General features: G+C 52.5%; 1 protein-coding gene across 2 annotated transcripts; it reads right to left on the minus strand.

Moving 5' to 3' along the window:
- Nucleotides 1-9,582: 9,582 nt before the first annotated feature.
- OLFML3 (olfactomedin like 3) lies at nucleotides 9,583-12,803 on the minus strand. Of its 2 annotated transcripts, none has more exons than XM_047084852.1 (3): nucleotides 11,917-12,803; nucleotides 11,045-11,330; nucleotides 9,583-10,720 (listed from the first exon to the last, which is right to left on the minus strand). In XM_047084852.1, exons 1-3 carry the CDS (start codon nucleotides 12,028-12,030, stop codon nucleotides 9,900-9,902), a joined length of 1,221 nt encoding a protein of 406 aa, XP_046940808.1. In that variant the 5' UTR covers nucleotides 12,031-12,803; the 3' UTR covers nucleotides 9,583-9,899. The 2 variants fall into 2 exon arrangements, with proteins under 2 accessions (XP_046940808.1, XP_046940809.1); XM_047084853.1 differs by having other exon boundaries at nucleotides 11,530-12,010.
- Between the last annotated feature and the right edge of the window lie 467 nt (nucleotides 12,804-13,270).

Consider the following 13,270-nt stretch of genomic DNA (forward strand, 5'->3'; position numbering starts at 1 on the left):
TCAACCACCCGTGCAGTCTTAGGGAGCCGAGGGAAACGTGTGCCTTATTATCACCATCCTACCTGTAACCCCGCCCCGTGCCCCCACCTCACCTGAATTGTCAGCTCCTGAAGCACAAAATGCATCACCGTGTCCTTCTCGACCCCCAGCGCAAAAGGGCTCTCGTTAAATACTTGTTGGTGGGACCAGTAGTTTCGAGGGTTAAGTGAGACCGTGCCCTGCGGGTGCAGAGGGCTCTGGAAGCAGCGCTGCTGTTTATTATTTCTCTGTGGTGGCCCGGCCCAGAGGTGGGTGCCCCGCAGAAGCCACAGCCCAGGGCACATGTGAACTGTGGGGGCGTCCAGAGAATCTGGGCCCCAGGGCATGCAGGGCTGGCAGCAAGGTCCCCGGAAGAGCTGCAAAGAAAATGGCGTGCAAAACAAAAGATCGCCTCTGGGTTCTGGCCCTCAGGCAGCTGGCCTCTGGCACGTTTCCACATTCCGGAGAAGAGCGGCTGCTTCTGGAGAGCTTACACCTGTGAAAAAACCCCCGCGTCTGGGGCACTTGCCTCTCCAGCTCGTGGAGAACATCCCTGCGGGGAGAGGACAGCCCCCTGGATGGTAAAGACCCTCCTTTCTCTCTGTGGGCCTTTATGCCTGTTTTCCACAAGCACTCCCTGAGCACTAGGTACTGACGCCATAAAGGGGAAGTTCCTGTCCTGGCTCTCGAGGGGCTGTTTCCCCACAGACGGGGCAGTTTCACAGCTAATCCAGGGGGATGGGTCCATTAACAAATAGTGACATACAGTGACTGACTCCGTGTGTGGGAGCCGGGAGAGACTCTTGGAGAAGGTGGTCAATCGGGAGCCTCTTGCAATGGTCCAGTTGAGTGATGGCAACAGCAGTGGCAATGGTGTGGGGAGGAGCCTGCTTGGGTGTCCCTCCGGCTCAGGCTGAGGAGCCTCCGGAAGCTGCCTCACCCCTCCCCCAGGCAAGGCTAGGACAGAAGGTCCTCCTATCCCATAATCCCACCACAGTGTAACATAGTTGCCTGTTTATTTATTCATCCCTTTATCCCACCGGTCCCCAGGCTGTGAAGACATATCCATATCTGTCTTATTCAATATTGTAAATAAGCATGTAGGACATAGTAAATACTGCATCAATATTCATAACATTTTTAATTAATCAATCGTCTGTCCCAGTTGGCTCTGACATTGAAGTGTTCCCACAGATGTCGCCTCTCACATGGGCAGCATTCAGACTTCAACATCTCTCAATGGCCTTCCTGACTCCAACCTGCATCTCACCCTGATTTTCTTTCTGCTCCGGGAACTAGGCTTTGGGCTTCACTCTGCTCTCTCATGGTGTTCTGAACCATGCACTCTGTCTTCTTTGGCTTTGTATTTCCTGCCTGCTGATGACCACTTACAGCAGTTCAATCCCATACAGGGTCCAGGTAAGATAGACTTCATATCCCCTTTTTGAGTCTGGGATACTTACACGTTCCCTTTGTTTGTAATAATCGACTCCCCTAATTACGACTGTTCATCCGCACAGCATCCCTTTGCTCCTTGCCAGATAGGCTCCTCGGTCTGTCCTGTTCCTTGTCTGCCCAAAACCCGGCACAGACACGAGACACTGATGCTAATTTTGAAACAGGTATTATGAGCGGCTGGCATTTGTGTGCTTTATGATTTACAAAACCCTTTCACATACATGATCTCATTTAGTCATCACACCATCCCCGGGAGGGAGGTATTGATATTGCCTATAACTTGAACTTGATGTCTGCTCCGTGCCCTTCTGCTGCACTGCCCACGGCGAGGCTGAGCCAGCTGGTGCTTTCCAGACGTGAATCAGTTCAAGTGCTGAGCTGCCTGAGTTGCCCTCATTATAAACCCACAGAACATAAATCCCAATTTACGGCTGGTAATCTATCTGCAACTTACAGGCTTTCAATTGATTATTGAAATTTGTCTAAATGAGATTACTCCTATCTCAATTTAAAATCCAATGATACAACTAACATTTCCCCTATGTCTCCCCTTACCTACTGAATTATTATTAAACTAGTGTGGATACCTTTACTAGCTTATAACAGTAAAGAATATTTCACCTTGATCAGGACTCAGGAGGGCTGGCAAGGACAGAGAGAACAAGAGAAGGGAATTCACTAGGTCATAATCAGAAACGAGAGGAGAAATCCACATCTATGTGTGTTTACCTCCCCTACGCTGGGAGAGAAAAGTACTTAAGAATCCAGGTCACTGGATAGAGATTCCAGGGGATAGAAGCCAGTGCATTCCTCGGCCATTACCAGCTACTACCATCACCTGCTTCACTGAGTAAACTAGTCATGCCATGCGTAGAAGGCACTAGAAAGGGTGCAGTGAGTTGAAAAATACTTGCATGACTTTAGCGGGTGAGACCAGATGACTTTAGACAACTTCCAGCTTAAAAGAGGCTGTGCTTCTGGTCTGTGGAATATTTTGCAACGCTCCTTGTGACTCCCATAAAGGTACCAACTTTAAATCCTTCAAAGTCCTTCACTCTTGCTCCAGCCTAGAGAGAACAGCCAATTAGAAAGCGATGCCGATTCCTCTAAGGGATCCAATCCAGTTCTCCAGGAAGAACCGATAGGTAACAGTAAGAGAGGTAAGAGAAGAAACATTAAGCGGAAAAGCATAGTAGCCACATTCTATTACAGCCTAATTGGTTCTGAAGGCATCAAGGCAGAGCAGCACAGTAGGAATTGATGTTGATAACAACAGAGTCACCAAGAGAGATTAAATCATAGATATGTCACTACGAGCTGGTCACTCAACTCATTTACAAGGTACTTATTAAACACCTAGTAAGTATCTGACTCTGGATCCAGGGATAGAAAGATGGATGAGGTACATTCCCTGCCTTCAAAAGGCTCTCTCGACTTCAGTTTCTTCAGCTGTGAAATGAGGGAGCCAAACTCAGTGATTCCTAAGATTCCTTCCTAGAGGTCCCAACACATAAGCTTTATGTATTAGGGCTTGAACCTCAACAATCCTAAGAAGTGGTAATCCGGGTCCCATAATCCTGTTTTGCAAATGAACAAACCGTGGCTCAGAGGGGTTAGTGTCTGGCTCAAGGTCACACAGTTGATGAGGAGCAGAGAGGCAGGACAGTCAGCCCCATGGACTAATCACACCCACTAGAAGGGTCTTCTCCTCACCCCTGGGCTCTCTCTGCACTATCTTCCTTCCTCCAAAAGGGCAGGCCAAATAGGTGGAGAACAGTCCAGAACAGTCCATGCATCTGACAAGTGCATGGATTTACCCATCTGGAATACAACATTCAGCAGCTACAGAACAAAAACCATGTGCAACTGGACAGCAATAAATATCCGGAAGACCCGATACAACCAAAATGGCATTGAAGGATCTGTCAAGATCAACAGCAAGGTAAGTCAAAAAAGTCAATAGTGATGTCTACCAGGGACACATGCTGAACAGCTATGAAACAGCTCAAAGGTATCTTTGAGAGAAAATGTGGTCGAAGGAAAAAGGCAGCTTGGGAGTACTGTGTTTAGAAAGAAAAGAAAAGAAAAGAAAAGGAAAGAAAAGAAAAGAAAAGGAAAGGAAAGGAAAGGAAAGGAAAGGAAAGACAACTAAACACCAAACACACACATTGCCGCTGGCAGAGTTATTTCAGCACAGAGAAAAAGGGGTGCTTTTTCCATACACCCTGCTTTTTTCCCTGACGGCAGGCGCAGGATATCTGTCAACCCCGCTGTTACCGGTAATGCAGAGATCTATGGTTGGGCAACAGGTGGCATGTCTTTCTACAGACAATGTACAAATGGAGAGAGAAGGCAGTCAGAGAGCCACTGGATGCAGACAAATGGTTTGTAACACCAGAGATGGCCACCAGCACACTCCCCACAGTAAGACAGCAAGAATCGGCCCCGGGGAATGAGCTTGGGTTAAGCATCTTTATTATCCTGGATGCTCTCTTAGCTGTTTTAAAACATGGGCTCATCCATGCCTCCGGGGTGGGTAATATTCCCTGAAGCCCAGAGAATGGATGCGCTCAGGCTTACCTGGCTATGGGGTTGCACAGCAAGGATCCGAACTCAGCCTGAGTTCTGAGCCCCAGCTGGTTCCACTCCTCCCACAGCCTCCAAGCCATAGGTTCTGCCCCAGTACTTATTAGCTCTGTGGACTTAGACAAACCCCTTGGCTCCCAGACCTGCTTATCTCAGAATTGTTGTAAAGATCAAAGGAGACAAAATGCACGAGCACATTGCTCTCTGCAAAGACTCTCCTGCAATCATGACGACATTGCTAACAATAACAACACTTACCAAGCACCTACTATGTGCCAGGCATGGGGCGCACTGCTTTGCAAGACTCGTTTCATTTACTTCTCACAATAATCTGTGAAGTGGTACTATGACGCACATTCTAGGAGTGAAGAAACGGAGGCTCGCAGGGGTGAAGTAAGGGGCAAGCAGCAGGGGCCAGGCTGGGTAGTGGGGGGGGGGGGAGGGGGGAGGGGTGAGCAGCATAACCTACTCCAGAGCCCTCACCAGGAACCAGATGCTGAACAAGAAAGGTCTTCCCACTACCTTCTGTGGTTTTATTGCCTTCCTCCCCTGTGGCCACAGGGCTTAGATGCACTGGCCTAGTTTGAGACTTTCCCCTTAGATGCTGGAGCGAGAAATTGTCACTGTTGGAAGTCCTGTGTGATCTGCAGTTGAAGGAGACTGCCTTCAGTTTTTATCTGTAGCTTGTCTTTGTCCAACTGAATTGAAAGATGCTGCCGAGGACATTTACCGCTTGCTGGGGCTGTGCCCCTCCTGCGTGAGGTCCCGAGTTGGGAGACAAATAGGCCCAGAGCTCCGAGGGTTCACAGTCGGGTGGGGGAACCTGTACTAGTATTTTTCTGAGCCCCATCTATGAGCCGGGCTCTGTGTTACGTCCCGGGGACACAAAGACGAGCAAGATACAATACATCGTGATGCGGGCCGCAATGAGGATGTGCCCAGGTGAATCGGGGCCCAAAGGAGAGGCACCTGACCCTTTCGGGTGGGCGTGGAACAGGTTCCAAGAGCCTCCCCAAGGAAGTGGGGTTTCAGAGCTCTGTACTGACTGTCCACACTGCTAAAGAGTTTCCATGTATATAACCTCTCATCCTCGCAGCAACAATCCTATTGGGCAGATAATTTTATTTTATAGATGAGGTATTAAGTAACTTGCTGGAGGTATCACAGCAGTAAGTGGCAGAGCCTGATGCTGATCCCAGGAGCTCGGACTCCAAGCTCACCAGACTCTAAAGTTTGTGCTCTTTCTAACATGCAGTGTTGCCGCAGAGAACACTGGGCCAGCAGTGCTCCGCTGGAGACAGAAACAGCCCACCATGGACGAACACAGCAGGAAAGGGGCACTGCCCCGCCATCTGGAAGGTGATGTGGAGAAGGCATCACAGGCCCGCACAGGTTCTTTCATTGTTTTGGTGCGTCCTCTGGGTCATGGACGGGGAGGAACACCCTGGAGGGTCAAGGCCACCTGCCCAGCAGTCTAGACCAGATGAGTGTTTTCGGTGGTGAGGTAAGGTGAGGATGAGGCATCATCTTTGGGTTGTAAGAAATTGAAACCCACTCATACTAACTTGAGAAAAAGAAAGAAAAGAAAAACAAACACGTGGGGCACCTGGGCGGCTCAGTAGATTAAGCGTCCGACCTCGGCTCAGGTCATGATCTCACGGTTTGTGGGTTCGAGCCCCGCGTCAGGCTCTGTGCTGACAGCTCGGAGCCTGGAGCCTGCTTTGGATTCTGTGTCTCTAGCTCTCTCTGCCCCTCCCCTGCTCGTGCTCGGTCTGTCTCTCTGTCTCAAAAATAAATAAACATTAAAAAAAATTTTTTAGAAGAAAAACAAACAAGAAAGGGAGTGTTTCTTTAAAGAAGTCAGGCATTTCACAGAACCCAGGCTAGAAGTGCATTGTGAGCACAGGGGGGATGGAGTGGGGGCGGACATCACTCAGTGGCCGTCTCGCCCAGTCTCCACCCTGTTCATCTTTCCTCTCTGTAGTCTGGCTTTCGCTGCCTCTGGTAGGTAGCAGGGCCGAAGATGCTTCCAAACACCTGCTCAGATCTAACATCTCTGAGCTGCCATTCTAAGTCCCCAGGAGACAATGTGATTTGTTCCCCTGGGGCCACAAGGCTAAGGCCAGGGAGTGTGGGTGTCCATTCTCAGAGAAGGCAGAGTTTGGGTGGCTGGGCAGACCCCCAAAGGTCATGCTGGAGTGCTCTGGAGAGGTGTCCAGCTCTAGATATTGTCAGCACCCATGTTCTGGAGAGACGGTGCTGAGAGGTCTGCCCTTTAAAGTAATACATTGGCTTCGTATTTATAAGTCTTCTGTGGCGTTATTAAATCCATAAATAAAGATTTAATCTTTTAAGCTCTGCATCGTGAGGGCAGAAGTTAAAGGGCAGGCAGAGGAGAGCTCATCAGCGTTGGTTTGGTGGGGGTTAGGGGGGTAGCAAGGGAAGAGCGTCCAGGCTGCTGGGGCGGAGGAGGAGGGAGGAGAGGCGGCAGATGCTGATAGGGGCTAAGGGTGGAGGGACCCCCTGGCCTGCCCTCCGACAGAAAAGCTCTTGCACTGGAGACCACTGCCTGCAGAGGCAGCCAGAGACAGGCCGGACGGCGGGTCCTCAAGAGAGCCATCCTGAAAGCTGGGAGAACTATCAGGAGTGTCAGCAGCTCTCAAAATGAGCGGGTTTTGACCTGAGCCGGTAAAGAATGGGAGCACTGTTGGGGGAGGATCCCAGGAGCCTGAGGGAAGGAAGGGGCGTGTGCACAAGGAGCGGGACTGAGCCTGGGGAGGACGAGCCAAAGGGCTCTGCTTCCTGCTTAGCCCACAGCCCTGTCCCAGAGGAAGCCCCGACAGCTGAATCAACTGCTTCATCCTCACATCTCTGCGCTTCCCTCCCCGCCATCCAGGGCTCACGCAACGTTGGCTCATCCTTGATGAAAATGGCAAGACGATCACTTTGGTTTCTCCGGCAGGCAGACATGAAGACCAGCACCAGGGAGGAGAAGATACTGAGCACAGAGCGGAGAGCTTGGGAGTTAGGGCAGGAGACTGGGGGCCAGAGTAGGGGAAGGGGAGCCCTCTCCACCTGGCCTTGTGATGGGGGCAACGTCTAGACCACCCATCTGGGCTGACAGCTGTACCCGGAGGCCTGGGCCGCTAACCGTTGTAGGGCCAGGTGTAGGAGGCAAATGTGGAGCTACTCTCTGAGCTTTTAGTCCCTTCTCCCCCATTAGGACCTCTGCTTTCCACTGTCTTTGGTTCAACCCAAACCAGAGGTCACACCTGTCTCTGCCACGTGACGGGTTATGGAGGGTCCGACAAGGGGCGGTGAGGCTGGTGTCTGATGATAGGATTCAGCTACCGAGCCTCTCTCCTTGAGCAGCAGATAATTTAGTTTAATGAATCTGGACAGTTCACTGGATCTGCCCACACAGTTCCACTCACCTTCCAAAACGCTTCCAAAATAGCACTAGCTATTGTACAAGAGCCAAAAAAAAAAAAAAAGAAGGCAAAAAGTAATAAATGACAAGGCCCCGGAGATTTCTGCCCTTTCAGAAAAGTCTGAGTGAACTTTTCTAAAGAAAATTTAAGCCAAAAGAAAAAAAAAAAAAAAAAAAAAAAGAAAAGGCTGTTTTTGTCTTTCTCATTGAGGATTCAGGCCAAGAAAGATGCCCCCAAAGACAGGTGCCCACACGCGGGAGGCAGAAGGACCGGGATTTTAAACTCTGCTCCTCAGGCTGATGTCATTTACACGCCGTTCTCTCCTCAGGGTCCTCCAAAAGCCATTCCTGATGTCTGCTACTCCAGCAAGGTAACTCCACAGACTCGGCCCCAGCCCCTGGCAGCTTCCGATCACACTGATGCACGGTGTCACGCGGGCAAGGAGGCCACCCTCCCCAGGTGCGCCCGCACGCGCACACACACAGCGACAGTGCCACGCTGCCCCTCCGCTGGGCGGGGACCCCCCATCCCCAGGCCTCCAGTGAGAACTCCCCGTCTCCTCCACAGCCCCCCTGTGCACCGCATGCAGGAGCCAGATGTTCCGTGGGCAGCCCCCTCCGTGTGTGACAGGCGGTGATTACCGTTGCCAGCCCCACATTAGGAGAGAATTGAATGGGAGAGAGCCCCCCTCCCGCCCCGGGCTCCCCACAATAGCGCCTTTGTGAGGTGCTTCACTGCCTTTCTTTTCCTTCCTCACCAACCTACGTCAGGGGGCAGCTCTGCCCCAGGAGAGAAGAAAAGAAGACAAAAGGAGGATCACAGGGCCCTGGCTGATCCACCCTATCCTGGGCGTGGGGTGGGGGAGCGGGTGCACTTCAGGGGAAAGATGTGCTCCTTTCTCCTCCCCACAGCGAGGACTCCCAGAGCTTCCTGAGGCCTGCTCCCCCCCATAAAGGCAACAAGGTCTTGTCCATCACACGTACATGGCCTTGAGCGCTGAATGGGGGCATGAGGCTGGGTGGGGCCTGGCCCCGAGCTCAGCACATTCCTGGAGGCAGGAGTCCAAAACCCAGGGTTCTCCTCCTCTGCTCCCTCTCCCTTCCCCAGATGGCCTTCTATAATTCCAAGCCAGTGGCCAGGGCAGGAAAGGGTTAGGTGTCCAGGACTTCCTGGACAGACTCCAGCCAGGTTCCAGGACTGCAGCGGGTAGGTGGGGGTGACCAGAGGGCTGTGTTGGGAAACTGGGAAAACTAACATCTGGGGCATGGTCATCGCCCCTCCTCCTTGCCCAAACCGCAGACGCCGTGGCAGCAGGGAAATCAGAGCGGTTGGGAGCAAGCTGGGTTGTGTAACCGAGCCCTGGGGACGGCCCCAAGCTGGAGAGGGGAGTGGGGTCTGGGGCCAGGACAGAGTCCACCTCCAAAGTGAGACTAAAAGTTCCTTCTGGAAACACATTTCAGGGCTCTGGTCTTCGCCCTACACTCCAAGGCGACTAGAATCCATTTTCTAGTCCCAAACCTCTGAGAACTAGAAGAATTAGAAGCTCTGCCCGCCGGGCCTCAGTCTCTCGGCCAGGGGTGGGGCACCAAGAGTGGCTCTGGGCTCTGGGAGGGGCCACCGTGGATCAGAGGTGGGTGTGGAGAGAAGCCTCTCGCCCAGCCTCCTGAAGTGGCGGGATTCTGTGCTTCCCCAGGGGCCTCACAGTAAAATCTGTAACTGGAGAAGTCCCCTCTCCCTCAGCAAGGAAGCCCAGCCAAGTCCCTACTGTGGCTTAAGGAGTGGCAATGGGGTGGAGGAGGAAAATGGAGGGTCATGGGGAGAAACCTGATCTGAGGGCTACCCCCAAACAAACGCAGGCAGGGAGCAGTGGATGTGCCTTTTAATGCAAAATGTTGCAATACAAAACGACGTGGAGAAAGTCGTGTTCTCCAGGGCGCTAAGGGGAGAAGGGAGGCAGGGCAGAGTTGAAAAATCTCCTCCCAGAACTCTGCCCACTCCCCCAACCACCTTCCCCCCACCCCACCCCACCCCACCCCACCCCACCCCACCCCACCCCATGTGCCCGGACTCACACTGAGGCAAGAAATACTTTTTGGCTCATTTGCTGGGGTGGCCCCCATACAAGGGTCAGAGCTCTGGGTCTTTGTGGTCTCTGGTCCGAAATTCATTGACGTAAGGCAGGAGAGGAGCGAACGCTTAGGGTCTTCTCGCTTTTAGCTCTGAAAGGATTTCTCAAGATCTAAAGTCCCACAGGAAACGAAGGGGCTGTGAGAATCTGGCTTCCATTGGCTGCCAATATGGGCTCGGAACCACAACTTGCCCACATCTGGAGAATGAGAAGCAGGAAATGGTGTGGGGATATAAATGTGTGGAGGTGAGAGAGATTCAAACCCCAAAGCTAGGTCCTCAGACTTCTTCCTCTTTCTTTCTCATCTCCAGCTTATAGACAATCTGGTAGCCGTCGTCCCAGGCGTAGAGCTGGCGCTCCCGGGGGTTATAGCGGAGACTGGCGTGGGCACCGTATCGGCGGGGGAAATAAGGGAGTGCCGCCCTTTCAGGGGTCAGCGTGCCACTGGCATCAAAGGAGCACTGGATGCGGGCCCGGCTGGCAGGGCGGGTGTTATAGACAACGTATAGGGTCCCACAGATGACGAAGGCGGCCTCAGCATTCTCCCTGGGGCACGGGGTGTCCCACTGCTGCTCTGTGTCCAGTGTCTGTGGGTCCAACTTGGCCAGACACAAGTGCCTGTCATCTTCCCGAGTGGCATAGACAGCCCAGAGGCCCTCCTCGTCGGCTGCCAGGTCAATGTACGTGTCCGCTGTCAGCCCGTACGGGGGGATCAAACCCTCCGCCGGGAATACTGAGCTGTCCACCACCGTTCGGTTTGCCAGATGGAATTTGATGAGCTGCAAAGTGTTCTCCAACTCCCCTCCCCCTCCGGGTCCTCCGGGAGGCCTCCGGGCATAATAAAGAAAGCCACCATAGACCAGCTGCCCCGTGCCTACCCAGGGGAAGGGCACCCGGACCCGGGAAGCTTTCCGGGCGGCCATGGCAAGGGTGAAGTCCCGCAGCCTCGGGAAGACGAAGGCCGTGTCGTTCTGTGTCCCATCTAACACGTAGATCCTCTCTGTTGGCCCCATTGGATCCTTGGTCCACAGACCAGCAGGGCCACCGAACCGCTTCAGGATCTTCATTGATCTCACCTGAGAGATTGTGTAGCCACAGTCTGGAAGGAGAAAAGCACAGGGCAAGGAAATACAGGCAAGAGTTAGAGGCCCATTGTAGGAACACCCCGGGGTGGGGCCATCTGGAGGACAGTGGGCATTTGCCAGTGGATGCCTCCACTCTTACGGAGGACAGGAAAAAGGGAGCCACCGAGGCCTGGGTCCCCAGAAACTCTTGCAATGGACCTGTCATTGTAGAGATTTCCCTAAAGCAGATTCCAGAAGATAGAGCCGAAGCAGACTGGGGGACAAGGAGAGAAAAGGGGAAGCAGCAAGGAAACATACAGGTTCTGAGAGTGTTAGGGGCCTGCTTTTGGACCACTTACCTGTCAGCATATCGTACTTCTCGTTTCTTCTGCCCTTGCCTTTGATCCCAGGGCCTCCGGTCACTTTCTCATCAACCTCCACACAGGGTAGTGCTGGGTTCTGGGTCTCCAGATAGTCAACCTCCCGCTCTAGCCGGTCCACTCTCCCCGAGATGGTGTCAGCCTCAGTTCTGAGCGCCTCTCGCTCCTTCTCGGCCACCTCCAGCAGCGGCAGCATTTTGTTCTTGAAGTCCCTCAGCTCAGCAGCATGCCGGCTACTTTGGTCCTGGCACTGGGCCAGCCGTTCCTGCAGGGATGGAGGCCAGACGAGAGGCTGAGGGGTTACAACTCCCAGGCAGGGAGAGGCCCGACCAGGGAGAGAGGAACAGGAAAAGGCACAAACTCAGCCAGGCATAAACTCCCTTGCAACCCCCACAGAAAGGAAACCAGATGTTCAGAGATGCTAAATGTGCAAAACGCCCGGCTCAGATCACCTAGGCCCCTACCCCCGCTTCGTGTCCTCCAGCCCATGTTCTCTGTGAGCAGCGCCACTGAGTCATCTGAGCCTCTGGGGCGGCCTAAGTGCGTGAGGGCGGGAAGGGGTCTCTGCTCCACTGTGCAGTTCTCCCTCGGGAATCAACAGACTTCAACTTGGGAACACCAGAGACTTCAAACTATTTAAAAGACAGGGAGCTTGTCCACAGGGAATTGCTCTGTGGACATGGGGAAGGAGGAGGGCTTGCAATTGCAAGGATATTCTTATTAAAAGATAAGAGTTTTCTGTAGCTTCTTCCAGAGCCCCATCTTGTCATCCCCAGATCCGTAACACACGGGGTGACTCAACAGATGTGGCGTCCTTCCCGCCCGGCCCAGGAGAGAAAGGAGTCACTCACCTCTAAGGCGGCTAGTCGGCGTTCCATGTACTCCACAAGGTGGTGCTGCTGTCCTTGAAGGGGTCGCAGCCGTGACAAAAGGAACAAGATGAGGAGAGGCGTGCAGGGCCCCATGGCAGCCGGAGAAGGAGCGTGCAGTCCTGTGCCTGTTCCACTCAAGCCCGCCGGTCAGCTTCGGAGGCGGGGTGGGGGCGGTGCCTTCTCCCTTTCTGGATCTCGGATCTCTCTCACTACTCTGGAATGCTTTCACAGTCTCTTTACCTCCCCCACCCCCTCCTCTCAGCCTGGATTGATCAAACACAGATGGCCCTATGGTAAAGCAGCCAGAAGCCTTAACCACCTCCCGCCTAGGCTGTAGGCTCCCCAGGAGAGGGGAAGGAGATGAAACCCCAGGGCAGAGGCCTTGTGAGCAGTCACCCAGTAAAAGGAGCCAGCAGCGGGAGGCAGGGGTCCCAGAGTACACTCGGCAAACTCTGTTTCTGCTCCAGAATGCCTGCTTCCTTCCAGTGCTGGCTTCTTAAGAAACATCCTTCATTAATCTTTTCCTTGCCCAGCGATAATAGCATGGATTGTTTTCTGCCTTTTCAGTGGAAGCTGGGAGCAGGGGAGATGAGGTTGGGGGGAAGAGGTGGGGGGAAAAAGATCACAGTGGTCAAGTCTTGTCCACCTTCTTCTATAGCTCATTGGCGCCATCTTGTGATAAGCACCTGGTGTCATCACGGGATTCCTAGGGAAACCATGGCTTAGACCTCACCTCCTGTGGAAATTTTTCCACAAAGCAAGCCAAGCGGATTCAATTTACAGGGGTGTTCATAATTAAAACACAGATTAAGGGGTGCCTGGGTGGCTCAGTCAGTTAAACATCTGACTTTGGCTCAGGTCATGATCTCACAGTTCATGAGTTCAAGCCCCGCTGACAGCTGAGAGCCTGGAGTCTGCTTCAGATTCTCCCCAAATCCTCTGCTCCTCTCTCCCTCTCTCACTGCCCTTCCCCTGCTCGCGCTCTGTCTTTCAAAAATAAACATTAAAAAAAAATTTTTTTAACACAGATTAACCCACAGACTACCCACTTACTCAAGGGGTTATCCCAACTCTCTCATTTAGCTTAAGTAAAAGAATATCACTGAGACTTAAACAACAACAAAAAAACCCCAGATCATTGAGAAGTCAGCAAATTAATCCTTGATTATCTGGAAGTGAGATCGACAGCAGGGCCTTTCTTTTCTACCTGAATGTTTCCAGGTATATTCTCTTACCAAAACTGGGGAATGTTCAGTGAGTTCACACTCATTTTATGCTCATTTATTTAGGAAAAAAAATTTTTTTGAAAAATCTAGATGTTGCAGTCTAAATC

The sequence above is a fragment of the Lynx rufus genome, unplaced genomic scaffold (genome assembly GCF_022079265.1).
Source record: "Lynx rufus isolate CCGP_SWC_20201006 ecotype Redwood Valley unplaced genomic scaffold, mLynRuf1.p SCAF_2, whole genome shotgun sequence".
Lineage (NCBI taxonomy): Eukaryota > Metazoa > Chordata > Mammalia > Carnivora > Felidae > Lynx > Lynx rufus.

Excerpts from the sequence above, each read along its gene's own strand:
- OLFML3 (XM_047084852.1), bottom strand. The coding sequence starts at position 12,030 with ATGGGGCCCTGCACGCCTCTCCTCATCTTGTTCCTTTTGTCACGGCTG. Across the intron at positions 11,331-11,916 it reads GCCGACTAGCCGCCTTAGAG|GAACGGCTGGCCCAGTGCCA; the intron begins GTGAGTGACTCC and ends CCATCCCTGCAG. Across the intron at positions 10,721-11,044 it reads GAAGTACGATATGCTGACAG|ACTGTGGCTACACAATCTCT; the intron begins GTAAGTGGTCCA and ends TTCTCCTTCCAG.